The sequence below is a fragment of the Puma concolor genome, chromosome E1, assembly GCF_028749965.1.
Source record: "Puma concolor isolate L17-30 chromosome E1, mPumCon1.1.hap2, whole genome shotgun sequence".
Lineage (NCBI taxonomy): Eukaryota > Metazoa > Chordata > Mammalia > Carnivora > Felidae > Puma > Puma concolor.
In genome coordinates this window covers 32,987,315-33,014,044 of record NC_141680.1, presented here as the reverse complement: position 1 = coordinate 33,014,044, position 26,730 = coordinate 32,987,315, and the positions used below count along the sequence as shown (strand labels likewise).

General features: G+C 38.7%; 2 protein-coding genes across 4 annotated transcripts in view; one reads left to right on the top strand and one right to left on the bottom strand.

The window, feature by feature from the left end:
* The window catches only part of TOM1L1 (target of myb1 like 1 membrane trafficking protein), a 47,197-nt gene extending 28,537 nt beyond the window's left edge, over nt 1–18,660 (top strand). Inside the window, exons 9-16 of one of the 2 annotated variants that reach the window (XM_086686928.1) lie at nt 2,871–2,931; nt 3,317–3,434; nt 4,319–4,415; nt 12,560–12,611; nt 14,491–14,596; nt 15,047–15,128; nt 17,324–17,388; nt 17,953–18,660. In XM_086686928.1, coding sequence (XP_086543054.1) covers nt 2,871–2,931; nt 3,317–3,434; nt 4,319–4,415; nt 12,560–12,611; nt 14,491–14,596; nt 15,047–15,128; nt 17,324–17,387 — 580 coding nt within the window. In that variant the 3' untranslated portion in view covers nt 17,388; nt 17,953–18,660. Of the gene's footprint in view, nt 1–2,870; nt 2,932–3,316; nt 3,435–4,318; nt 4,416–12,559; nt 12,612–14,490; nt 14,597–15,046; nt 15,129–17,323; nt 17,389–17,875 lie in introns of both variants that reach the window. The other variant, XM_025916892.2, reaches the window with a different exon arrangement.
* On the bottom strand, nt 4,233–26,719 carry COX11 (cytochrome c oxidase copper chaperone COX11). Of its 2 annotated transcripts, XM_086686929.1 has the most exons (5): nt 26,357–26,719; nt 22,811–22,966; nt 19,977–20,102; nt 19,493–19,591; nt 4,233–4,391 (listed from the first exon to the last, which is right to left on the bottom strand). In XM_086686929.1, exons 1-5 carry the CDS (start codon nt 26,717–26,719, stop codon nt 4,368–4,370), a joined length of 768 nt encoding a protein of 255 aa, XP_086543055.1. In that variant the 3' UTR covers nt 4,233–4,367. The 2 variants fall into 2 exon arrangements, with proteins under 2 accessions (XP_086543055.1, XP_025771277.2); XM_025915492.2 differs by lacking the exon at nt 4,233–4,391 and having other exon boundaries at nt 18,637–19,591.
* Nucleotides 26,720–26,730: the final 11 nt, after the last annotated feature.

Sequence of the window (26,730 nt, the reverse complement as noted above, 5' to 3'; positions counted from 1 at the left end):
TTAGCTGATGAATAAAAGGGTGTTCATTATACTGTTCTTTTTACTTTCCTATAGGTTTGAAAGTTACCTAATAAAAAGTTAAAGTAAATGAACCTGGGTTAACAATTAATGTCACCTACATAAAACAACCTATTTTGGCACTTTTAAAATGTTGTATAAAACAGTTGTACATAAATGAACCCATAGGTGTATTTTAGGAATCTGAGAAGAGAAAAAAAAGAAAACCCTAGTTGCAGGCAAGTCTCATGTTCTCTTTCCAAACCAATCCGTAGGACTTCCTGTGAAGTAATTCTAGAGCCTCTGAGCTCCCCATGCTTTTTCTAGATCCTCCTTTCTCAATAGGAGTGATGTTGGCATTTGGGGTGAGACAGTTTTCCCTTGTGTGGTCCCTCCTTAGTGATTCAGAAGGGAAATAGGGAATAGGACTAGATTCAAGTTTGTTTTTTGTTTTTTTTTATTCAAATCTTGATGATTTGGGGAAAATTGCTTACTTTTTTAAGACTGAGGTTTGTTCCTGTTTGTTAACGATAATACTACCTATTTGGAGGGTTTCATTTTTGTTTTGAAAATTAAATGAGTTAATGTATATAAAAGCACCTTGGGGAATGCTAGCCCGTTGACACTCATTAAATATTAATTCTATCTCCTCCCCATTAGCATCCCTCTGGGCCTTTTAGAATTTTTTCCATTGATCAAGAATGAACCAGGAGAATCAGTGAAGTAAGACCAATAGCTATGAATAGGTTTTTTCCTTCACTATCTCGTATGTACTGCCTATCAGAGACAGCAGCCATTCATATGAAGGGATGACTGGGCGTTGGCTGAACACTGAACAAACTCATGCTGTTGCCTTTGTTTTCTGTGGTATGACTCAGTAAGTGGAAAAATAAGGAAAACCGCATGGTTTTCATCAGAGTGCTGCCTTCTGGTTTTCATCTTGGGGAATTCTATTACAAACCATTAAGACCACTGACTAAAAGCTTCCTCTGAAGGGAAATGTGTATTTACTTGGTCTAGGTATCAGGAGATTGGGTTCCTTCTGTGAACAGCTCATTCTCATTCAGCTCTGAACCATGTGTGTTAAACCCAACTTCAGTCAGTGGTGATATGGAAACACTGAAGTTTTAAGATTCAGAGAGAATTTTTTCACCTCTAAAGGATAATATTCTTGGTGTATTCATTTCTTATGGCTGCTGTAACAAATTATCACACATTTTAGTGGCTCAAAAAAGCATGAACTTAACTACCTTACAGTCCCGTAAGAGCCTGAAATGGGTCTCACTGGGCTAACATCCAGGTGTCAACAGTGCTGTGTTCCTTTTTGGAGGCTCTAGAGGAGAATCCGTTTGCTTAATTTGTGCAGCTTCTAGAGCCTGTCCACAGTCCTTGGCTCATGACCCCTTTCCTCCATCTTCAAAGACAACATCATCCAGTCAAGTTTTTCTTACATTGTTTCATTCTTGCTTCCTCTTCTGCCGCCTCTTCCACATTAAAGGGCCTTTGTGCTTACATTGCTTGTCTGTGTAATCCAGGATAATCTCCCTATTAACGTCTCCCTTCCATTTGCCATCTAACCTAACATATTCACTGTTCGGATGATGAGGATACAGATATCTCGGACAGGGGGCATTCTTCTATTCATCACAGTCTGCTCTCTTGTTCCCTAAAGATTCACATCCATCCATATGCAAAGTACATTCACCCTATTCCAACATCCCCCAAAGTCTCTGCCCTTGACATCTAGGGAAGAGTTGTACAAATAAGAAAACAGAAGTTTGTTACTCAAGGCTGGATCTGTGAGGGTTGTTCATACCCAGCCTATAACTACCATACAAGAAACCAATGCCATAAGTAGGTGGAAGAAAAAAACATGTGTTTTAGAAAGGGAAAGAAGCTTACATGTTCCAATTTAGGAACTCTAAGTGCATGTTCCAAACTTAAGGTGTGTAGGTTCTTTCAGTCAGTGTGTTACGATACTAATACTGCATGATTCTGAAGCAACTCTCAGTTTGCAAAGCATTTCCACATTAATCCACTTGTATTATCTTTCTAGGGGTTGCCCCAGAAAATAACATTCTGAGGAAATGCTTCAAATGCTGCTTGTCTCTTTTAGTAGATGGAGAACTGGGATCAAAAGTTATATCCATGATTCTATAGCTACTCGATAATAAAGCTGACACTTAAACCTTGGACTTGTGCCTTCAACTTCATTCTTCTTCCAAACCTATTGTTTACTTATCTGCTCCTCTTTTATTCCCAGTGAACAAGCAATGTACAAGCAACTTAAGTTGTAAAAGGTCAATATGTTTAGTAGGGATCAGGTGTCTTTATAAAAAATGAAGATAAACAGTGAAATTATGTTAAAAAATCTTTGTCTTTTTATGGAACATTATTTATAATGGCAGAATAGGAAGCAACTTAAATGTTTGAGATCAAGAGTAGTTAAATGTGTGCTACATCCCTAAGGTAACATCTGCAGGTCACTAAAAATTGCATTTCTGACTAGAAAAATGCTCACAACATAACAGAATTATGTGAAGTATGATTGCAACTAAAGTTCAACATAGATTTACAGAAAAAAATTAACAGAAAAAATACAGGAAACACATCATGATGTTAATAGGGACGATTTCTAGGTGATGGAGTTATTATTTGTTTTTAATATGCATTCATTTTGTCACAGTTTCCTCTTAAAGCATTATTACCTCTATAAACTGGGGAAAAGTTATTAAAGTACTTCATTGGGAGTCGATGGGGATGAAGTGGTTTGTCTTTGTTCCTGAATATTTGAATATTAATAATTTGTAAAGGATTATAGCATTTTCATATTTGTTTTCTTTTAAATGCTTACATTTTGCTAACTCAAACAGATTTACTCGGAACCAACAAAGGATTTTGGAGCAAAACAGGAACCAGAAGGAAGATGCCCATGTAAGTGAACAGAAATGTAATAAAACAAGCAATTGAACATTTTATAAATTGTATAGTAGGGAGCAAGGCTTACCTAAGAAAAGTCTTAAAACGGAGGAGACATTAACAATTTGGAGTGATTTTGGTGGTGTAGAGTATTTTCTGTGACAACTTGATGTTACTAAGTTAATAAGAGGTCATAAGATTGTCTAAGCAGCAACCATGTACATGGTGAGATGTGATTAGTAGGAGTGTTGCCTGTTGAATAGAGAATTCTCCTTGAGTTGCATCTAAATAGGATTTTCCTTTCGCCCCCAAAAACAAAAAAAGTCTCTGGGGAGAAAGCCATGATAAATTACCTGACACGTTTTTTTCTGAATTTTGTTTTTGGTTGCTTTGTTTTCAGACTACCAGTGAACCTTCTGCCCCATCCTGTGATCTCTTCGACCCAAGGCTCAGCCCTCCAATGCCGACGGCCACTCTGGGAGAACTCAACACCGTGAATGCTCAGCTTTCAGACTTAAGTAAACAAGCACATAGGCCTTTTCAGCAGAAGAGCTTGATGTGAAACTGTGCTCCTTGGTTTCTTGATTAAATGCAACCTGAGAAAGACTGAAGTCAATTTGAATGTCAGAGAACTATATCAGGAGATGCAATTATTTATTGGCATATGGTTGGGTCAAATCCAGTACAGCCATGGGATGTATCTGGGGGAGTAGGTCCCTGAAACTCATCCCCCTGGTTTAGAATCTCATCCAATTCACCTGCCTGCTTTTATAGAGGTAGTTTAACTCCATGGCCAAACTTAAAACTACTCTGAACCACATACTATATTACCTTGAGTTTCTCTGCTATGTCACAGCATTAGGTAAGGGAATATTTGATGCAGATAGAGAAAGTCAGGAATTAAGTTGACTGATCTACATGCTGGTGAAATGGAGAGGGGAAAACATGGGCTTTTGCGGTAGAAGTCCAGGTTGAAATCTCTGTGGTCTGCCACCTTTTAGCTACCCAGCCTTGGAGACTTTCCTACCTTAGGGTGTCTCACTTAGGATTATAGGAAGTTATAGGAGAGGGTAGAGTTCCATATATGCCCTAGCTTCTTACTTTTGTGTTTGATGGAGTAAGACACACAAAATCTCTTCCATTCTAGATCAGTTTGGGATTTTAGAAAACCCAATATATTAACATTTGTTACCTTTACAATATCCTTTTTTTGTGTGTGTGGTGGAATTTCTTTCCAGTTACCATTAATAATGTTCTTTAGTTCCTGTTTGAGGAAATCATATGATTTTACGGTGGCAGAAATATCTGAGTCTCTCTTTTTGCTTTTAATTTTATTGTGGAAAATTCAACAGAACAACTGAATGACAAAATCTTTTAAAGCCAAGTCCATTTTATATTCTAGATTTCAGGTCTCCGAGTCCTGTTGTAACGAACAACTTGAAACCCAGTCTTCATCCACAGGTGGATTTGCTAGCCTGGGAAGATACAGAAACACCCCTGTAAGTATGTCAGTAAGAATCTGGAGCTAATACCAACTCATTCTAATTCCTCGTATTCAAGAAAGCATAAGAGAAAAAGTAGAGACTTAGGAATTGGACAGTCCTGAGTTAGAATTTCAGCTCTGCTTTCTACCAGCTTGGTGACCTTGAATGAGAAACTTCACCAGTGTGAGCCTTCCTTTTTCTTCTGAGAGTACTTTCTAGGATTCTTACAAAGATTGTGTAAGATGCTATAGTACCTCCTAATTAAGCAGTCGATACATAAAACCTTCCATAAATTGTTATTTTTCAGTGGTAACAGGGAAATTGAATGACAAGAGAGTAAAATCAAACAATGGCCATACAAGTTACAGAGCACTTGCCACTTGCTGGGCACTTTGCTAAACTGTGTTTGTTTATTCATTTAATCTTTGCAAAAATTTTTGGAGCTGTGCTGTTACCATTATGCACATTTTACAAGAGAAAAGGCTGAGACTTAAGGAATATAAACTGCCCAAGTTCATATAGCTATGCAGTAGCAGGTCTGATGAACTGATAGTTCACTAAAAAGATATACAAATGGCTCATAAACATAGGCAGTGATGCCCAACCTTATGTACAGTTACAGAAATATAAATTAAACTACAATGGCTTTTTTTAAACCTCTCAGATGGCTAAAAGTCTACATGTTTGTTAACCTGCTTTATTGGCTATAGAAAGACAGATTCTATCACAAAATTAATGCAGTTCTTATGAGGGAAAGTGGCAGTATCTTTTAAAATTATAAGTACATTCACGTTTGAACCCACCATATCTCATTTCTAGGAATTCATACTCGCTTATGCAAAATCAGTTGTTTACAAAATTATTCCTTACAACATTTGGACACAGCTAATAATTGGAAACAACTCAAGTATGCATCATTGTGGCCTAGTTAAATATCTAAACAATGTATTACCAGGCAGCTGAAGGACAAAAGTAGGCTGTTTGTAGGGGGACAATCACCAGTGTATTATAAAGTGAAAAACTGCAAAGTAATGTGTGTACTATCTTGCATTTGTGTAAGAAAGTAAGAAATAATGTAAACATTTGCCTCTTTGCATAAAGAAATACAAGAAGGATTCAGAAGAAACTAAAAAAGGCAAGTTTCCCTTAAGGTTAAGAAGAGGCAAGATAGAGTAGATACAGCAAAAAATAAATAGAAGTTAGATTTTATTTACATCAGAAGCTGTTGTTTTTTCCTTTTAAATGTATATATTTTAGGTAATAGGCGATGCATTTCCATGGTTCAAGTATCAAAGTGATACCTGAAAAAGTGATATGAAAAGATATACAAGGACATTACTTGATCTCACCCCACCTCCATCCTTTCTGTCCCCCTTCTCCTTATGTCACATTCTGCTGCTACCCTATAGCCACTTTATTTGTCCTTCCAAAGTGACTTTAGGTAAATAATGAATATGATTTTTTTTCTCTTTTATTAAATGCAGCACACTGTACAAACTCTGCTGAACCTTGCTTGATATCTTGACATATCTTGATAAAAGTACATATGTTTTTATATCAGTGGATTTAGATATATTTTTAGAGTTGCCTAGTGTTTTTATCCAGTGTGAGCAATCACTGCATTACTTTTATATATTAAAAAAGGAGTGGGGGGCAGGGGGCTGGAGGGAGAGGAATGAGAAAGGAGAATCAAACTGAGAAGAAAGAGGAAAAAAAAGGAGGGGGGGGTAGTTGGAGAGGAAGAAGAGGACCAAGGAAAGCTTCCTGAGTTGGGAAATGATAGTTCCAGTGGCTGTGTCATGAGCCATTAGTTGGGTCAGTACCTCTGGTCTTGATTAAGTGTGATGCAAATAATGTTTCAATGCTGTAGGCAGATTTCCAGGAAGTTGCTTAGTAAATAATGTGATCTAAAGTAACTGATTTCTGTTTTCCTTTATCCTGCAAATCATGTTGAGTAATGGGAAGGAGTGAAATGTAGATGAAATCCTATTACACAAATATCTGTATAAAGCTTATAAAAAGATAAAATACTAGCTAATAGCTGCTTATTTTATTTTATTTATTTTTTGAGACAGAGAACATGAATAGGGGAGGGGCAGAGAGAGAGGGAGAGAGAGAGAGAGAGAGAGAGAATCCCAAGCAGGCTCCACACCCAGCACAGTGCCCAATGCAGGGCTTCATCCCATGACTGTGAGATCATGACCTGAGCTGAAATCAAGAGTCAGACACTCAACTGACTGAGCCACCCAGGTGCCCCATAGCTGCTTATTTTATTTTATTTTTTATGTTTGTTTATTTTTAAGAGAGCACACGTGAGCAGGGGAGGGGCAGAGAGAGAAATACAGAATCCAAAGCAGGTTCCAGGCTGTGAGCTGTTAACACAGAGCACAACATGGGGCTCAAACTCACAAACCACAAGATTATGACCTGAGCTGAAGTCGGACGCTTAACCAACTGAGCCTCTCAGGTGCCCCATAGCTGCTTATTTTAATCTGTAATATCATGGATCTCATGCTGTAGTGTGCATAAAAATCACTTGGGGGATTATTAAAAAGTAAAATTGCTGGTCCCCAGAAATTCTAACTCAGTAGAAAGACTCTTTAGTTTTAAAAAGCATCCCAGCTGGGGCGCCTGTGTGGCTTAGTCAGTTGAGCATCTGACTATGGCTCAGGTCATGATTTCATGGTTCATGAGTTCAAGCCTTGTGTCAGACTCGCTGGTCTCAGCACAGAGCCTGCTTTGGATCCTTAGTCCTCCTCTCTCTGCCCTTTCCCCCACCCCCTGCTCTCAGAAGTAAATATTAAAAAAAAGCATCCTAGGAGAATCATAAAGCAGCACTTTGCTGATTATACATTAGAAACCCTATAACAGTTGTCCACCCGGTATCAGATACCAAAATAATTGTAGTTCTGGGAATTCACTGGAGTAAAAGATAATGTGTAATATCAGTATTTTGTTTTCTATACAAAGACTTTTGTATCTGTTTTCTGATTTTTAAAAGAGCTTATACATGAGTGAAACTATAATTAGACCAGGTTTTTAAGAGTGTCAGGAATTGAAGCACTAAAGTTACCTAAAGCATATGTCTAGGTTAAAGCCTATTCTAGATCACATATGAAAGGCAAAACCAGCCATCAAAAATGTCTTAGGGTCTTAAGAATTTTCCACCCCTCTGTGTTTATTCATTATCACAGAACAAATGAGTAATGGAATTATTCATGACAGAAAGGAATCTGGAGAAACAGTGATTATGGGATAAAGTAATAGGTCATATTCATAGTCCACTTACTATCAGGGAACACGCTAACAAGAATAAGAAATGTTTACTAATTACTTACTAGTGCTGGAAGGTGGGCACTCCATCATTCTCATTTCTTCAAAAGTGAAGGCTAAGGAAGATTAACCTGCCCAAAGGCATTGCCCAACTAGTGCAGAAACAGGATTCAAATTCAAGTGGATCTGATTTCAGTGCTTGCTTTCTTTCTGTGCTTTAATTAATTTTTTAAAATTTCCATAAGGTAAAGTTGACCTCTTTGTTTTTCTTTTGTGTGCAGTTCTATGAATGTTAACATATGTACAGATTCATGTAATCACCATCACAGGGTACAGAATAGTTCCATGACCCCCGAAACTCCCTTCGGGTATTTATTTATAATGCTTCCCTCCCACACTCACCCCCCAGCAACCACCAATCTGTTCTCCATCACTATAGTTTGCCTTTTCAAGAATGGTGTCTAAACAGAATCATACAGTATATAATATTCCTAGAAAAAGTTCTGTAAAATTGGTGTTTGCTTCATGTATTCTGAACCTTGGTTATTAAGTGCATGTATATTCAGGATTGTTGTGTCATTTTGGTGAATTGACCCTTAAAGAATTATGCACAGTTCCTTTTTGTCCCTTGTGAGTTTCCTTGTCCTGATGTCTACTTTGATACTAATACAGCCACATTAGCTTTCTTTTGATTAGTGTTAGCGTGGTATATTCTTTTCCATCTTTTCACTTTTAAGTATATCAAAATATTTGAAGTGAGTTTCTTATAGATAGCATATAGTTGGGTCATGCATTTTTATGTATTCTCATAATTTCTGTCTTTAATTGGTATGTGTAGACTACTTATATTTAATGTAATTATGTTTGGGTTTAGGTATAGCATTATATTATTTCTTTTCTGTTTTTCCCCTTTGTTGCTTTTTTTTGTTTTTTTTTTTTTTTTCTGTTTTCTCTTTCACCTTTTGGATTATTTGACTGTTTTCAGTATTCCATCTTACCTACTGTGAGTTTGACTGTAACTTTGTGTAGTTTATATTAGGAGGGAGGGGACTGGTTGTTCTAGGGACTGCAATGTACATAATATTTTAGTCTGCTTAGAACCAGTATTTTACCACTTGAAGTGAAACGTAGAAAATTTAGAGAACCTTCCTTTATATTATAGTTATTGTATATATTCTACATTGAAAAAATACCAACAAGCAGTTATAATTTTTGTGTACAACTCTCAAATATATTTTAAGGAATTCAAGAAGAATAGTCTTTTTTTTTTTTTTTTACCCAATATTCGCCATTTATGTTGATCTTTTATTTTCTTATATAATTTCCCTTCTCTCTGAAAAGCTTTCTTTAGTGATTCTTTTAGGGCAGGTCTATGGGCAGTGAAAATCTCATCTTACTTCATGTGAGAATGTCTTTATTTCATCTTTGTTCTGAGGGATGTTTCAATGGATGTAGAAATCTGAGTTGATGGTTTTTTCTTTCAGTTTTTAAACATTACTCCCACCACCTCTTCTGGCCTAAAATGGTTTCTAATGAGAAGTCTGTATCCATTCACATCATTGTTCTCCTGTAGGTAATGTGTTGTTATCTCTATGCTATGCGCTCAATAATTTTTTTTCCCCTGATTTTGAACAATTTGATTATGATATGTCTGGGCATGGATTTCTTTTGGTTTATTCTGTTTGGGATTTGCTGAGAATATTAGTTCTTGTGGCTGCCATCAAAAAAATCACAAACTGGGTGGTTTAAAACCACAGGAATTTATTTTCTCCTAGTTCTGGAGGCTAGAAATCTGAAATTCAGCAGGGCCACACTCCCTGCAGGGCTCTAATGGGAGAAGCAATTCTTTGCCTCTTCCAGATTCTGATGATTGTCGGCCTTTTTTTCTGATTCCTTGGCTTGGCTCACATCACTCTACTTTCTGCTTCCACCTTCATGTTGCCTTCTCTGTGTATTTCAACTCTGCCTCTGCTTTTCTCTTTAAGGTCACTTGTCTTTGAATTTAAGGTACATTCGAGTAATATAAGATGATATCACCATCTCAAGATCCTTAACTTAATTACATCTGAAAAGACCTTTTTTTTTGGGCTACCTGCATGGCTCATTCCATTAAGCATCCAACTCTTTTTTTTTTTTTTTAATTTTTTTTTTAATCTTTATTTTTGAGAGAGAGAGAGAGAGAGAGAGAGAGAGAGACAGTGTGAGTGGGGGAGGGGCTCAGAGAGAGAGAGACACAGAATCCAAAGTAGGCTCCAGGCTCTGAGCTGTCAGCACAGAGCCCGACATGGGGCTGGAACTCACCAGCCCTGAGATCATGACCTGAGCTGAAGTCGGATGCCCAACCGACTGTGCCACCCAGGCACCCCAAGCATCCAACTCTTGGTTTCGGCTCAGGTCATGATCTCACAGTTCATGGGTTTGAGCCCCACATCAAGCTCCGTGCTGAAAGTGCAGAGCCTACTTGGGATTCTCTCTCCCTCTCTGCTCCTCCACAACTCACTCACTCTCTCTCTCTCTCTCTCTCTCTCTCAAAAATAAATAAAAACTTAATTTTTTAAAAAGACCCTTTTTTTCAAATAAAGTAACATTGACAGGTTCCAGGAATTAGGACAAGGACATACCTTTTGAGGGTGGAGGGCACCATTCAGTCCACTACACTGCATTTCTTGAATCTGTGGGTTTCTGTCTTTCACCAAATTTGTGAAGCTTTCAGCCTTACAGTTCTTCAGATATTTCAACAGTACACTTTCTATTGTCCTTCTGGGACTTTTGATGACACAGATGTTAGATATGATATTGTCTTGTAAATCTCCAGAGTTCTATTCATTAGTTTTTTCACTTTTTTCTCTGTTTTGTTGTTGTTGTTGCTTTTTGTTTGTATTTTTAAGATGGGATCATTTCTATTGATTTATGTTCAAGTTTGCTACTTATTTCCTCTCTCATCCCCATTTTACTACGGAGCTCATTCTGTAAATTTTTTTAAAATTTCAGTTACTGTATTTTCCAATTCTAAAATTACTATTTGACTCTTCTTTAGGTCTTATTTTTCTTTGAAATGACTTTCTATTTTTCCAGTTTTTTTCATGAGTGTTCACAGTTGCTTATTGGAGCATTTGTATAATGGCTGCTTTAAAATCTGAGGTAGTTTTAACGTCTCTATCCTCTTGATATTAGCGTTTGTCGATGGCCTTTTTTATTTTTTGCCTGTTGAAATTTTCCCAGTTCTTCACATGCCTAGTAATTTTGGATTGTATCTTGGGCGTTTTTAATGTTATGAGACACTTGCTCGTTATTTATTTATTTATTTATTTATTTATTTATTTATGTATTTATTTATTTCAAATCATAGGATTTTAGTGTTTATTTTTGAGACAGAGAGACAGAGAGGCAGAGCATGAGTATGGGAGGGGCAGAGAGAGGGAGACACAGAATCTGAAGCAGGCTCCAGGCTGTGAGCTGTCAGCACAGAGCCCGACGTGGGGCTTGAACTGACAAACTGTGAGATCATGACCTGAGTTGAAGTTGGATGCTCAACTGAATGAGCCACCCAGGCACCCCAAGACACTTGCTCTTATTTGAATCCTGTTGAAGATGGTGCTATTTTGATTTTAGAAGGCAAACAACGTCACTAGATGCATGCTGCAGTTTCAACCTGCCTTTTTTTGTGCTGTCGTTCTAACATAGTTATGTTTTCAAAGACTTTGCAGTGCTTTTCAGATCTGCTTCATGTGGGCCACCCTGAGGCCTGGATGGGTGTATATTCATTTCTCAACATCTTTTGCATCCTGACTGGGATCAGATCCACAGAGACACAGATCAGGAAGTGAGCCCAGGATTTCATAAACAACTTTAAGGTTGATTCTCCACATTCCTTCCTCTTTGTGATTTCTCTAGCACTCTGCTTTTCTAGGATTTGCCCTTTTGGTTCTCCAGTCAGAAAGCTTCAGTTAACCTACTATATGTCGTTTATTTCCTTGATTATGCTTGTGTCTAAAACCAAATGGTGGGACAGAAAGAATGAAAACAACAAAACAGAGTTTGCCCTGCCCTCTGGCATCACAGTTACACCTGTTGGAAGGAAGGGTCCTCTCAAATTTTTAAGCCTCTACAGGTCCCTGTTGGCTTCTGCTGTCACTCCAGCCATTTTGGGATTGCCTCAGCTTTAGAGAGGGAGAGAACAGAAAGGAAAGGAAAAAAAAGAGTAAGGAATTTCCACACTATCTCTGAGCATTAGGACTTCTCTTTTCTGCTCCTTGAGTGAAAACAGAAGGGCTTCTCCTAGAGCTGTCTGTCCTTACTGCCCACTCTGGGGTTTTAGGCTTCATTGCATTCAGGTTCTGGAACACCAGAGGTGGGGGAAGAAAGGTACTAATGATCTGTGGATACTCAAATTCCAGTCCTTCCCAGTCATCCTGTAACTATTGACTTTTCAGTCCTCAAATATTTGCCCCATGCATTCTGTTCTGGTTTTAGAGTTGGCTTTGGTAGGAGAGATAGGGCAAAGTGTATTTGGTATAGATTAGAACCAGGACCCTCCCCACCTTCCTTCCTAACCTCTACTCTGTATTGTGTCTCATCCTTCAGGAAATGATGGATGGTAGCTACTCTGATGGAAAGGTTAAAGGCTTGTTCTCACTAGTATACCATGTATACTTCAGGGTCTCAGGGCTGCCACTGCCAAGGGACACCTTCTTTGTCTTTACTCCTTGGTATTTGGACATCAAAAGCTGGTAAGCATGAAAACCAGATGGCAATTGTTACATAAGATTAATATTCCATTGCAGTCTGAAAGTACATTTTAGGTTTTGTTTGTAGGAAGTCATCTTACTTTTTGCATTTGTGTTCTCGCTGTAGGGTAATCATACTGTCTTATCATACTCTCCTAGGTTTGCCCAAAGGACCGGCCAAAACATCACCGCAAACCATACATATGAGAGCGTAAGTAATGAAACTTCCTGGGCAGCACACCTAGTCAGCAGGTTGTCATGGCTAAGAAGGAATTCCTGGTCATTAAATCTCATGTTCTGTTCAGCGTTTTGGTATATGTCCTATAACGTGTTGACAGCCCTTGTTAGGACTTCTCTTTGTCTTCTTTTTAATCTTTCAAGATGGACAAGTTGAATCTTACTTCTGTTAGAAAAATGGTTAAGGATCAAGATTCCTTTAGTGTTTGTTTATATTAGCTGTCTCCTCCTTTCCTTCCATCCTCTTTGATAGACTTCAGACAGGCTGTCTCATTCCTACCACTCTGCTGGCACACCTCTAGTCAAGGTCTCCCGTGATCTCTACGTTACCAAATCAAGTACTGCAATTTTCAGTCCTCGTCTTACCTGCTTTATCAGCAGCAGGTGACAGTCAGTCACTTCCTCCTGTTTTGCACATGTGGCTTTCAGACACCACTCATTTTTTTCTTCTCTTGCCTCCTTTCCACTATGTCTCCTTTACTGGTCCCCACTCTTCTACTGGCCTTTGAGTCTTGGAGATCCCAGGGCTTAAGTTTCAGACTTCTGCTTTCATTCTTCCATGGTCTTCTGGTCTCTTATCTTAAAATACCATTCAGATTCTGACAACTTGTAATTGGTATCTGCAGCCCATGATCTCCCTTAAACTCAGAACTCAACTTTCCGAGGAAACTCTTCTTGCTTTCTTCCTAGTCCTGGCTCTCCACCTGCACCTCCTGTACTCTTCCCCACCTCAGTAAAGGAACCCTCCACTATTGCAGTTGCTCAAGTCAAAACCTTGGAGACCAGTGCTTGCTCTCTGCGTTTTTACCGTTTCTCTTCGAACAGTGTATCCATTATCTAGCTGCTTCTCATGGCCTCCACTTCTGCATTGCAGTCCAAGCCATCAGAGGGATATTGCAGTGGCCTCCTAAGGTTACCTTGCTTTAGCCTTCACCTCCCTCTCCACCCTCACCCCCACTGTGCAATCTCTTTTCAAAACAAACCAGAACTATCCTTAAAAAAAAAAAAGTAGTCATATTAACTGCTCTAAACCCACCTAGGATTTCCTTCCTCCATTTCACTCTGTAAAAACCTGAAATGCTGATCTCACACCTTCCATTACCTCTTCGACTTCACCTGTCTTCCTTGGCTCACTCTGCTCCAATGGCACTGGCCTTCTCTGCTTCAGAGGATGTGACCTTGGGCCCCCTCAGATAATCAGTCACAGCACCCACATCAGTCAGGACTCTGCTTAAATGTTCCCAATGGTGAGGCATTCCTTGACCATTACTGTCAGAGCAATAGCCTACCCCATCTACCTGAGCCTTTTTTGTTTTTTGTTTTTTTAAGAGCACTTGCTATCTAACATCTCTTTACATTTGTTTGCTTCAAGGGGGCAGGGATTTATTTGGCCTGTTTTATTTATAGCACCTAGTAGGTGCCCAAGATTTATTCATGAAATGAATGAGGAAGATTAGGAGATTAATCTTTATCAGTACTGATTTGGTGCTGTTATCTTATGCCTTTCTGTAGGGTAAAGATTTATTTTCCTGTTTGAGGCTGAGATTTTTTAGTGTGAAACAACAGACCCTAGACTGAGCCATACAATTCTTTTTTTTTTTTTTAAAGCAAAATGTTAATTTTACATTTTATATGGGAAATGAGGTGCAGTGGGCATGAAACCAGAGAGAAAAGTAATAAGTGTTATAAATGGTTATTAACCTAAAAAAGTAATAGTTCATAATTTCTAATTCTTGTCCAGTTGGGAGGATATGGTAGTTGGAATAGTGCCACCTAGAAGCCTGGTAATGTAAATAATAAAAAAAAAACTTAATGTAGAATGTTTATTTGAACATGTACTGTGTTTTCTTCAGTTTCCAGAATATTCAAATTCAGTACTACTGCAGCCAGTTAATGTGCAGAACGTTCCAGCAACACCATCAAGCCAGAGACTGCCATCCTTGCCCATCAGTCATCCAGGTACTTGAGACCTGTTATTTGCATTGAATAAGGGATCTTGTAAGAGTATAGGAGTCTGCTGGAGATTTACTGCTGATTGAAAATAGAGAGAGAGGAAACACTAGGACTTCAATGTGCTTCTTTAAGCTCCATGAAGTAAATTCATGGCTCATATCATTATGACCGACATTCGATTATAAAAATGCTTCTGTTGTGCTGAATGTTGTATTTGAAATGCTGAGGGAAAGGAGTCTTTAGTGGAAGTTTGCAAATCCTTTTGTTCTCTATAGATTTGTTGTACTTGGGAGTAGCATTAGAACACCAGTTGTATTTGTTTCTGGCTGTCAGTGTTTCGTAGGGTCTCATGTTTGAAGTCGCAATCATAAAGAGATTATTAATTGTGTATGTGTTCTTGAAAAGCACAATGAATGTGTGTTTACTGGTGGGCTTTTTGTTTTGTTTTGCCTGAAGCAATGGCAGAGAATGATCTCCAACCACCCAATTACTACGAGGTAATGGAGTTTGATCCCTTGGCTCCTGTTGTCACTACAGAGTAAGTCATTTACAAAATGATTAATTTATTTTTTGTCTTGGTTCCCTTCAGTAACAGAGCTAAACGGGGCTTGGTTGTATATTTAGCTTTGTTTAGGTCTTGGCAGAAAATAATGATCTTATTAAAAATGACTTATGAGATTTTATGGGGACTGTTGCTTTTTTTTAAAATTAATTAATTAATTTTGAGAGAGAGAAGGAGTGTGAGCAGGGGAGGGCAGAGAGAGAAGGAGACACAGAATCTGAAGCAGGCTCCAGGCTCCGAGCTGTCAGCACAGAGCCCAGTGCAGGGCCTGAACTCATGAGCCATGAGATCATGACCTGAGCCGAAGTCAGACGCTTGACTGACTGAGCCCCCCAGGTGCCCTTGGAGACTGTTGCTCTTAATGGTCTTACTGTGGTCAGCCTTGTGACTAAAAAATAAAAATGCTGGGGCTGCACATTAAGAAATAACTGGAACCATCAAGTACATTAGTGGATTCCTTGCAGATGCCTTGGGAGAAAGGTTCTCTCTAGTTTGAAAAGGACACTATATTCACTGATTGGTGACATAAGTAACACCTCATTAATGGATTATTTGAACTGTTCTTTGACTAATCACAAATAAGAATTTGTTTTTAGTCTTCACTATATGTCAACAATGTGCTTAAAATGGATTAGTGTAGTCTTTTTAAGTTGAAATCCTTGGAGTACCATTATTTCATGATTTCATATTGGTGGAGTATATATAAATATTTATGTGATGGTAGGCTCGTTAGAGCTTTAATATACTATGACTGACAGTTTACCCCCAAAATTATTAAAGCAAGTTTATGGAAACTGTTGTTCAGAAACAGGCAGCCTTTAGGCAATATCTTGTTTACAGCTGTGTTTTGTTTGACCCATGTGGAATTAAAACCATGCATTTAAAAATTAATTGCCAAAAGTTAAAAACTGGGATATTGTTAAAAAGAAAAAAAACAAAAAACACAATTCTGGACTTTGGATTCTTTTGATGCTATGGCAACGCCAGTATTTTTAAATGCTAGCAATAGGTTGGGGCTGAATAGTAGCTGCCTCCTCAAGACAAGGTATGCTGTGTAGTTCACCAGGCCCCAAATGGCCCTCTATGCCCATTTATTTGATCTGTCTGGCATGTGTAAACATTTGAGGTTTTGACCCCTGGCTTTATTTTAAAAAATTTTTGTTTTTAGTTTTGAGAGAGAGCGCTAGCAGTGGAGACGCAGACACACACACACACACACACACACACACACACACACACTCTCTCTCTCTCTCTCTCTCTCTCTCTCTCTCTCTCTCTCTGAAGTAGGCTCCAGGCTCTGAGCTTGTCTGCACAGAACCTGACCCCTGGTTTTAAACCACAAATGTAGTGATCCATTTTAGTATAATTTATGAATTTTAACAGACTTAGGAGTTCATTAAGAATTTTTTTCCTAATGTAGGGTTGCAAAATTTCCCTAGGTCATTCTGCTTGATAAAGTATCACTGAATGTATTAATAGCTTAAAGAATTAGAAATTGCATCCAAACAGGAAGTTAAGTTTAATATATTCTAGTTAATTAGGAAATTGTTGTCAGTAGATATGACAGTGCAACAGATATTAAATGTGAGATTGGGTGGCTCAGTCGGTTAAGCGTTTGACTTCGGGCTCAGGTCATGATCCTTTGGTTTGCAGGTTCAACCCCTGTGTGTCAGGCTCTGTGCTGACAGCTCAGAGCCTGAAGCCTGCTTTGGATTCCGTCTCCCTCTCTCTTTGCCCCTTCCCCAGTCATGCTCTGTCTCTCTCACTCTCTCAAAAATAAATAAACATTAAAAAAGTGGCCCAGGTGTTTGGACTATAATAACATAGGTGGAAATACTAATATTTTTAAATGTTTTAAAACCTGGAAAAACTATACAATTTTTTTTTATAGGCAGAAAGGAAACTGTTCAAGTTTGAGCCACATTTTTCATTAAGTCACAAGTAAAATGAATTGGTTATATGAAATACATATTTATAAGATGCAAGGGAATTACAGCATTAGGCTCTAAGAAAGCTATTATGTAAGCTTCAGGACAGAGATCTGTTTTTATTCACTGATACACACTGAGTACCTAAAACAGCACCAGATTTTTAGTTAAGGTGTTGGCAGTTAAAGCCAAAGTAGTACTTTGATATATAACCTTTTTGCCATGATGGCTTGTTTGTTTCAGAGCTGTTTATGAAGAAATTGATGTTCATCACCAGAAAGGAGCCCAAAGTCACAGTGACTGTTGAGGTAGACTTCAATGACACAACTTCTATTGCCCACTCTACAGAATTCCTGTGTAACTGCCACTTTGTGTGTTTAGTATTCACATTTTGTAAAGGCCATCTGAGTCTGACACTTTGAGTATAAATCTTAGTACAAAAGCTCATCTCAGTCACTCAAATTGGAATGAAATATCTTTGTAATCTTATTAGCTAAAAATAATCTTTAGAATGTAGAAGTTGGTTTATGGTATAGAAATATTAATGCTAACAAAAATAATGATCAACAGAAACTTCTTAGCACTGAAATAGACATGTATCTTTTATGTACAGTTAAGGAGTGGTAGAACCCACTCATTGGTCATCCAGGGAGGCCTGGATTCCTCCTATATGCTGTATTAATCATACCATTTTATTTACTAATGAACGTGTGGCCACCAGTAGCCCATTAACCTTGTTTATTCCCCTCACACCCTCCTCCATGGAAGTAATACATTCCCATGTTTCTGCATTAGGTTGTGAGTCTCTCGTTATCCAGGAATGGAGAAAGAGAAGGAAAGGCTGAAGGCCGGCTGTCTTCTTCTTACACTAGGTGGAAGTGGGTGACCAGCTCACTAACTGCATTTAGAGGTGTCACCTCTCCTATGCAGCTTGGAGGCCCAGAAGACCAGACCTACCAGCACATCAGAACCATGGTGGAACAGTTCTCCTCTGCAGTAACAGAAGAGTAACAGTTCCAGAGTAACATTTATATTTCCTGACCACAGCTTAAGCTTTAATTTTGAAACAACTTGGTTATAACGTATATTCACTTAAAACTTCAGAAGAAAAATTCACTGTACCTAGGCCAGCGGGTTTAATTATAACATCTTAGGCTTCACAGGCCTTCCTACATTTAGAAAAGAAATCCTCACACTGCTGTGATAAGAGTAGATGAAGATTATTTTATTACAAAATAATTATGTAAACTATTGAGTGCCTTCATTTAAAGTTGAATGTAAAAGTCAATTTTTACTTTTTTTTTTTTTTTTAATAAAGAATACTTGTTTAGAATTAGGACTGGTAAAAGCCTTGATGATTGTAGTTTATATTTCAGGTACTGTGAAGAGGTCACTGGACTCTGTATCAAGTTGCCTTTAAATATGGTTCTTTATAATACTAAATGATCTTTTTCTCCCCTTTTTACTGCAATTAATATTTCTATTTGAAACAAACGCTACTGAAAACATTCAGAATATATTGTACGTTTATGTCATAAATTACAATGATAAAAAAATTACCATTAAAACAATTTAATACATCTTTTTTACACGTCTGTTCATAGAACTTCTGATGTCAGTAAGTTCACACTTATTCACAACCCCACACTTACATTTTAACATTCAGGGACTTGAACTATCACAGGAAATACTAGAATTCTAGTAAACGTATTTATGCATTTTCTTTCATTTTCATGATGCTGAAATTTCAAAATAATTAGTCAGTACTCAGAATATAAAACAGGCCTAGATCCTAAAGGAAAAAGAGAGTCAAATCTGAAATCAGAATGTAATCTCTGGGCAGGCTGTTAGGACTCAGTGATTCCTCTTCCATTGTGAGCTTTTAAAATAGGATGGTTCACAATAAAAGAAAGTAGTAACCAACTATTTTAGAAATAACAAAAATAGGCAGAAGTTATGGCCTGGAGCCTAAAACAACTGTGGGAATAATAAAAGTACTCAGTGCTATAAGTATGAAGGGCTAATAAACTGAACCATGAAGTCCGTGCCTACTTATTTAAGAAACAAAGCGTTTCTTTTAATATTACCTATCAAACTCTCTGGTTTTGAACAGTCCTACATTCTAAATGGGCCTGTAGATTCCTTATGACTGACAGCTGAAACTGTTCATTCAATTTTAAGCAGGGTAAATTAGTTGAAAAAATAAACACAGCATTATATAATATTTAAAATAGCTTTACATTACTGTAAAGTATTTCTCCCCTGAGAAGACTAAATACATGATTTTTCAAAAATCACAAATCTGAAGCAGGACTTAAGATGCTGACTTCAATTATAGCCTGGAAGCGGCAACTTCTGTCCCTCCTTTGCTTCAAAAAAAGTATAAGAAAGAGTGATGAGATCAACATTCACCATTCTTGGATCTTCAGCAAATTCAGGATCGATGTAGAAAAACACTGGCATATCTACTTCCTCTTGTGGATTAAGCCTTTGTTCTTCAAAACAGAAGCACTAGAAATTATAAAGGGTATTTGTTTAGTTTCTGTTAGAATACAAATAATAATGGTTCATTTCTTGGCTGTAGTGAGCATACTGCAATTAATATTACAATAAAAAATACAATTAAATATAAACTAAGTTCTGTGACAGAATGACATTCTCTTTTCATCTCATTGACTTTTGCTTTAAAATTAAGACCAAAAACTGTTTTAAAGTTAAAAGCAGATTCCCATTTGGTTCATCGTCTCAACAACGAACCATAGTTATTATAAGCAATGGGAAAAAAGTTCAATGTTTAGAAGAAATGACTAGTTTCTACACAACACTGCAGTAAGTTTAGTACTAACCAGTTTATGGAATATGATGAAAATACATAAAAGTTTGCATATAGCTATACCTGTATTTTATTGAAATACTGTCCAGCTTCAAATGGTACAACATTGTATGTAGAAATTCCAATTACTGGTTTGTCTGTAGGATTCTTAGCTTTATAAAACGCCAGTGCAGTCTCTCCTGGCACTACCTGTTTTAAGAAAAATATACATTATCAATACTTTAAATCTCACAGCTCCTCCTTTCCCTATTAGTCATATTTTTCCTATTCGTCAGACCACAATATTTTATCTAATAATGTCGAAGGTCAGCAAAATAAATTGTGGATACTACCCATGAACATGGGGTTTTTTAAATTTTTTTTTTTTTTTTTTTTTACATTTTACTTATTTTTGAGAGAGAGAGAGAGAGCACAAGTGGGGGAGGGACAGAGAGAGAGGGAGACACAGAATCCGAAGGAGGCTCCAGGCTCTGATCTGTCAGCACAGAGCCTGACATGGGGCTGGAATTCACAACCTGTGAGATCATGACCTGAGCCGAAGTCAGACGCTCAACTGACTGAGCCACCCAGGGACCCCAACATCTGGTTTTTAAAATTTATTTGCCTATGTCCATGAAGAACTAGTGCTCTATTAATCATTAATTGTGTACCATCCTCTTATATATCTGAAGTCTTCAAGCAATGATCTGCAAATTATTTAAAATGTCCGAGGGGCACCTGGGTGGCTCAGTCGGTTAAGCGTCCGATTTCGGCTCAGGTCACGATCTCATGGTCCGTGAGTTCGAGCCCCACGTCGGGCTCTGTGCTAACAGCTCAGAGCCTGGAGCCTGCTTCAGATTCTGTGTCTCCCTCTCTCTCTGACCCTCCCCCATTCATGCTCTGTCTCTTTCTGTCTCAAAAATAAAATAAACATTAAAAAATAAATACAAAAAAAAAAATGTCCAAGGAAAGCCAAGCCTATCATAGCCCAAGCCTGACTTAACACTTATACCTGAACATAATTATATGACCAATATAGATTCTTTTTAAGAGGTTAACATTAAACTCAGCTTACAACCAGAGTAAATTGAACTTCTAACCAGAGTAAAACTGACTGAATAGAATTTTTATTTAACCAAAAAGCACTAATACACTTTTTGAGAACAGATTTTTTTAAAATTGCAAGGCTGTAGGGGCCCTGGGTGGCTCAGTTGATTAAGCATCAGACTTCGCCTCAGGTCATGATCTCGCGGTTCATGAATCTGAACCTTGCATTGGGCTCTCTGCTGTCAGTGCACAGCCCACTTCGGAAACTCTGGCCTTCTCCCTTTCTGCCCCTCACTTTCTGCTCACATGCACTCCCTCTCTCTCAAAAATATTGGGGGGTGCCTGGGTGGCTTAGTCGGTTAAGCGTCCGACTTCGGCTTAGGCCATGATCTCGCGGTTTGTGAGTTCGATCCCTGCATTGGGCTCTGCAGATGCTGACAGCTCAGAGCCTGGAGCCTGCTTTGGGTTCTGTGTCTCCCTCTCTCTCTGACCCTCCCCCACTTGTGCTCTCTATCAAAAATAAATAACATGAAAAAGAAAAAAAACATTTGGAAAAAATTGCAAGGCTTTAAAAAAATCAATTTCCAAAGGATTCTCTGTCCTTTGTACCATTTCAGACACTAATATCTTGCACACTAGTATATAATTAGAACATTCAAAATCATAACCTATGAAACCCTTAATCATTGAAGAATTCAGTCATGTTTACTAACATGCGGGAACACCAATATTTATAAGGGTTTCCCAATAAGAGTCACAATTAAGCTTTTCTGGCTATTCCTCAGCTCATGAGATAATTTCAATTAAATCCTCCAGGATTCCAGTTAGTCAAGATTTTAGGAAACTTTTAAAGTAGAGCTTTTCTGAAGTAGAACATGACTATTTATTATGGTTACTTCAAAGGTTCTCATTTTTTTTAAGAAATAAGGATACACACAAACACACACATTTTTAAAATTTATTTTTAAGTAATCTCTACATCCAACATGGGGCTTGAACTCATAACCCCAAGATCAAGAGTCACATGTTCTTCAGACTGAGCCAGCCAAGAGCCCTGAGATGGGGATCCTTTTTTTTTTTTTTTTTTTTTTTGAGAGGCAGAATGCTTGTGAGGCAGGAAGAGGGGTAGGGAGAGGCTGAGAGAGGGAGGGGGGAGAGGGAGAGGGGGAGAGAATCCTAAGCGGGCTCCACACTCAGGACGGATTCTAAGGCAGGGCTTGATCCCATAAACCGTGGGGCGATGAGCTGAAATCAAGAGTCAGATACTTCACCAACTGAGCCACCCAGAGGCTGCAGTAGTTTAATTTATATCAAAAGTATCCCTTCTCGGTGCACCTGGGATCCAGCCCCACTAGGGCTCTGCACTATCAGCGCACAGCCTGCTTGGGATTCTCCCTCTCCATCCCTCTCTGCCCCTCTTCCGTGTGCACTCTCCTCACAATAAATAAATATTTTTTAAAAATGAGTAAACTACTTTTCATTGTAACCAATGATTTTCCTTTTTTTCCCCTTATCTATACCTGAGGCTATGCTACACACGGCAGCACCGCTGCTCCTACTCTCAGGATTACTGTCCACAAATTTCTTAGTGAATTCTTAATACGACTCTGATAAAAACCGAGGACCTTCTCCATTGTTCCAAACTGACATTTACTGCAGTATCATTTAACTTAAAGTATATTCTGTTACATTGAGATAGGGCCCTGTCAAAAAGTAGTCTGTGAGAATAAAAGAATTACAGTAATGGAGTATCAGTTTTTTGAGATTATGTTTACATGAGTGTTCTCTAAATTGTGAAAGTTTCAGTGATGCAATAAAATAATTTTTACAATGAAAAAAGTAATCTTTTCATAACTATTTTAATCACTTACATAGATTTCTGTTTGCTGAGGTCTAAAATTCCACTGGAGGCTTGCATGCACATCTGCATTAAAGGTGACTTTGATAATTCGATCCTTCACAGGCACCATGTTTTCAATCTGGTCCGACACATGACCTGCTACTGCTGACCCTCCAAGACCAGTAGTCTAGGTATTAAAGATATTAAGTATATTAAAGTAGAACATGTTAAACAATACTTACAGGTGATTATGGGATAAAAACAAAATCTTAAAAACAATTTAATAATCTAGTAGGATCCCAGTTCATACTGTCACTGCCCATTTCCTATGAATGTATCAATGGTTTGACCACCTCTGGGGTGTCAAGGGCCTGTATTTGTTAGAGTCATATTTTTTTTTCGGTAATCACTTGGGTATTAGACACAGTAAAAAAAAAAAAAAAAAAAGAGTCATATGGGAGAAAGCTGACTCACCAATGGTAATATAGCTCAGAATTTTAGCTTAACTTTTCATAAAACCTATTTCCTTTTATTGCCAGTGTTTTATATAAACTATTAGTCATTAGAAGTAAAAATTACCCATGACCCTATCATTTCAATGAAACTATTTAAATAATTAAATTACCCACAGCCCCCTCTGATCCCTTTCCATATCATCACTTTTATGGCATAGATTAGTTTGTAGCTTCACTTTTGTATTCTGCTTTTTTCAAGCATCACAAGTGTTCTGCCATGTTAATAAATGTTTCTGCAATTTTTTCCTGTACTTCTTTGTATAGTACAGCTTTTATAAACATCATCAGTTAATCAGAGAACCTGATCCCTTTCACCGCTGAATCAACAAACCTTAAGACATCAGGAATATTTGTGCCTGACTCTTCTTGCCTATCTTCATTGCCATTATCTCCTTATCATCACAGATGTTTAAAAATAAAAATCCTTACTTCCAGGGTCATCATTCTTCTGATGCGTGAGGTTGCCAGAATTCTGGTCTTCGGATAATTAATCTGTTACTATACTAGGAAAAAAATATCAAATTTGAGGCTAGGGGAAGACTCCCAGCAAAATACAGTATTACTATCTTCCACTTATTACACAAGTCACCTAACTGTACTCAGCTGCCATGCAACATTACTGAAGTACATTATGAACCTACAAGATGTATTAGAGGGCAAGCCTTTTATCTTTTTTTTAGTAAGTAAATTCTTCTGCCCGAGAGGGCTATAATGCTTAAGTTTTAAGATGTAACTCCTGAAGAATCTGAATCAGTTGAATAAAGATTCCTTAATATATTGTGACAGGAAGTCTCTGAATACAGATCCTTCAAATTTGCAAGCTTGATAATTAGAGAAATAAGAATAGAGAAGGGCAATGAAAATATTTCCTGGGCTCTAGTCTAGTTCTGCCATTAACTAGCTCCAAGAATTAAATACATTTTACTTTTGGGGGACTATCCATACTCATAAAATGAGGTCTCTGTATTAAATTGTTTATATAATTCTTTATTTTTGGCTCTAAAGTTCTGTGATTCCAAAAGCGAAAGAGATGCTCTTCTGGAAACTTAACATCAAACTTGACTGAAGTTTAGGATTATAAATTACAATTGTTTTGCCTATCCTGCTCTGCATTTGCACACACATGCAAAAATACTGTCATTCACTTCAGTTTAAAGCAGAGTTTCACAACTTTGGAACTAAGGGCATTTTGGTTTGGATAATTCTTTGGTTTGGGGAGGAGCGAGTGTCTGTGCTGTGCAATGCTGAATGTTTACCAATCAGCATCCCTAGACTCTACCCACTAGATACCAGTGGCACCCTTCCTGTTCACCTCCCAGGTTGTGACAACCAAAAATGTATTCACACACTGCTAAATATTCCCTGAAGAATAAAACTGACCCCTTCCACCCCCATGATTTTCAGAGATTTATACTTGATATTTTGGATTCAGTTCTGCTTATGATTTAACCAACTGCTAGTTCTGGGATTCATGCTAGGTCCAGGCTGCCGTCTGATGAAAACTAATTCACATTCTACACTCATCCTCTTGAATCAAACTACTGCATACCCACATAAATGCCAATATTAGGAGACTGAAAAGTCCTTTTGACTTGCTTTAGTTATAAAAAATAAGGTCAAGTTAATCTCCAAAAGGACAGGGAAAGTAAGACCGACATTAACAATCCTGGCAGGAAAAAGCAGTTAGCCAATGATTCCCAAAATAGTACACATTGGGATCACCCGAGGAATTTTTAAAACATTACTAATACCTGACTCCCACTCTGAGACATTCTGATTTAAGTGGTTCCGGATGTGACCTGAGTGTCAGGATTTTTTAAAAGCTCTTCAGATGATTCCCACTCACAACAAAGTTGGAGAATCACTATCATTTAATGAATAATGTGTAGCTCTAACCTGTGTTATGTTTTTTAAAAATTTTTTTTTAACGTTTATTTTTGAGACAGAGAGAGACACAGCATGAATGGGGGAGGGGCAGAGAGAGAGGGAGACACAGAATCGGAAGCAGGCTCCAGGCTCTGAGCCATCAGCCCATAGCCCGACGCGGGGCTCGAACTCGCGGACCGCGAGATCGTGACCTGAGCTGAAGTCGGACGCTCAACCGACTGAGCCACCCAGGCGCCCCATGTTTTTTAAACAGAAATTCCTGGGCCACACCCAGACCTCCTAATCAGTATTTCTAGGTAAGGGAGCCCTAACATGTTCATTAAAGTAGCTCCACTAGGAGTCCTAATGACCAGCCAAAGCAGCAAACTACTTAAGGAGAATATATACGAATATATATGAATATATACGAAATAAATAAAAGTGTGGCTTCGCACATGGTCCTCAAATATTAGTCTGCATCAAAATCAGCTAGGGGACTTATTAAAACACAGATAGCTGGGCCCCTCCCCCAGAGTTTGATTCAGTAGCTCTGCAGTTTGATCCAAGAATGTGCACCCAAGTTCCCAGGTGATGGGACGCTGGTCGTCCGGGGAAACACACTTGAAGAACAACTGCATTAGGGTTTCTGATCTAAAAGAGAGCCCTGGGTAAGCACATTACAGTCATATATTAACAGTGGAGGGAAGCCTCATGCCTCTTTGTATGAATTAAACGCTACTCCCAGTTTAAGCCCAAGTTACAAGCATACTCCCATTTCTGGGTTAACCTTCGCACGTAAACCATACACGGTTCACAGAATGACTGTACTAACGTAATTTACATTTTAAACGCGAACATCTGTGTGAGTAGCAAGAGGGTAAGGCAGGTTGCCGGACGGCAGAGTATATAGGCTGCGGACCTTTTAGGTGATGTAGCTCAGAGATAGGAAATTTCACTCTGCAGTGTGGTCGGTATAAGCACGATCACTATAGGGGCGTGGGTTCTATCCGTAACTTTGCCACTAACTTTTTTTGGTAAGCTTGGGCAAGTCACTTTTCAAAGCCTGTTTCCTCTCTGGTGGAGCAACCTCAGACATCCCTCCAACACGACACGGAGGAGCGATCGCTGTCCAGGAAGCTGTCCTGCACCTCCGCCCCTCCTGATGGCACAGCCCAGGGTGCAGCGCTGGCGCCTACCTGGCAATACAGCCGATAAAGGGGCACGGCGGCGTAGGACGCCCCCAGCATGCCCACTGCGGCTGCGGCCACGTACGTGAGGACCGTCTTGTTCCGACGCCGCCAATCCTCCTCCTGCGCGCGCGTGAAAGGGTTCGTGCTCTTCGGCCGCCGCCGCGGCTGCAGGGCCAGGTCCCGGGCCGGGTTCGGACGCCTCCATGTCCCAATCCACCTCAGCCCTGTCTCATCACTTCCTGTCCCATTTCTTCCCACCCTGAGATACTGCTGTACCCTCTCCGCAACCCAGGTCGGGGACCCAGGGTGACTCCAACGCCAGCCACAGACAGCAGCGGTCCTTAATACGGGACGCCAGAGCCCTCCCATAGCCCCCGGAG

What these genes read in the sequence shown, in the direction of transcription:
- COX11 (XM_025915492.2), bottom strand. Translation starts at nt 26,719, where the DNA reads ATGGGAGGGCTCTGGCGTCCCGTATTAAGGACCGCTGCTGTCTGTGGC. An exon ending in CTCAGCAAACAGAAATCTAT is followed by an intron (nt 20,103 to 22,810) that starts GTAAGTGATTAA and finishes TTCTTAAAACAG; the next exon opens with GTAGTGCCAGGAGAGACTGC. An exon ending in AGTATTTCAATAAAATACAG is followed by an intron (nt 19,592 to 19,976) that starts GTATAGCTATAT and finishes TATAATTTCTAG; the next exon opens with TGCTTCTGTTTTGAAGAACA.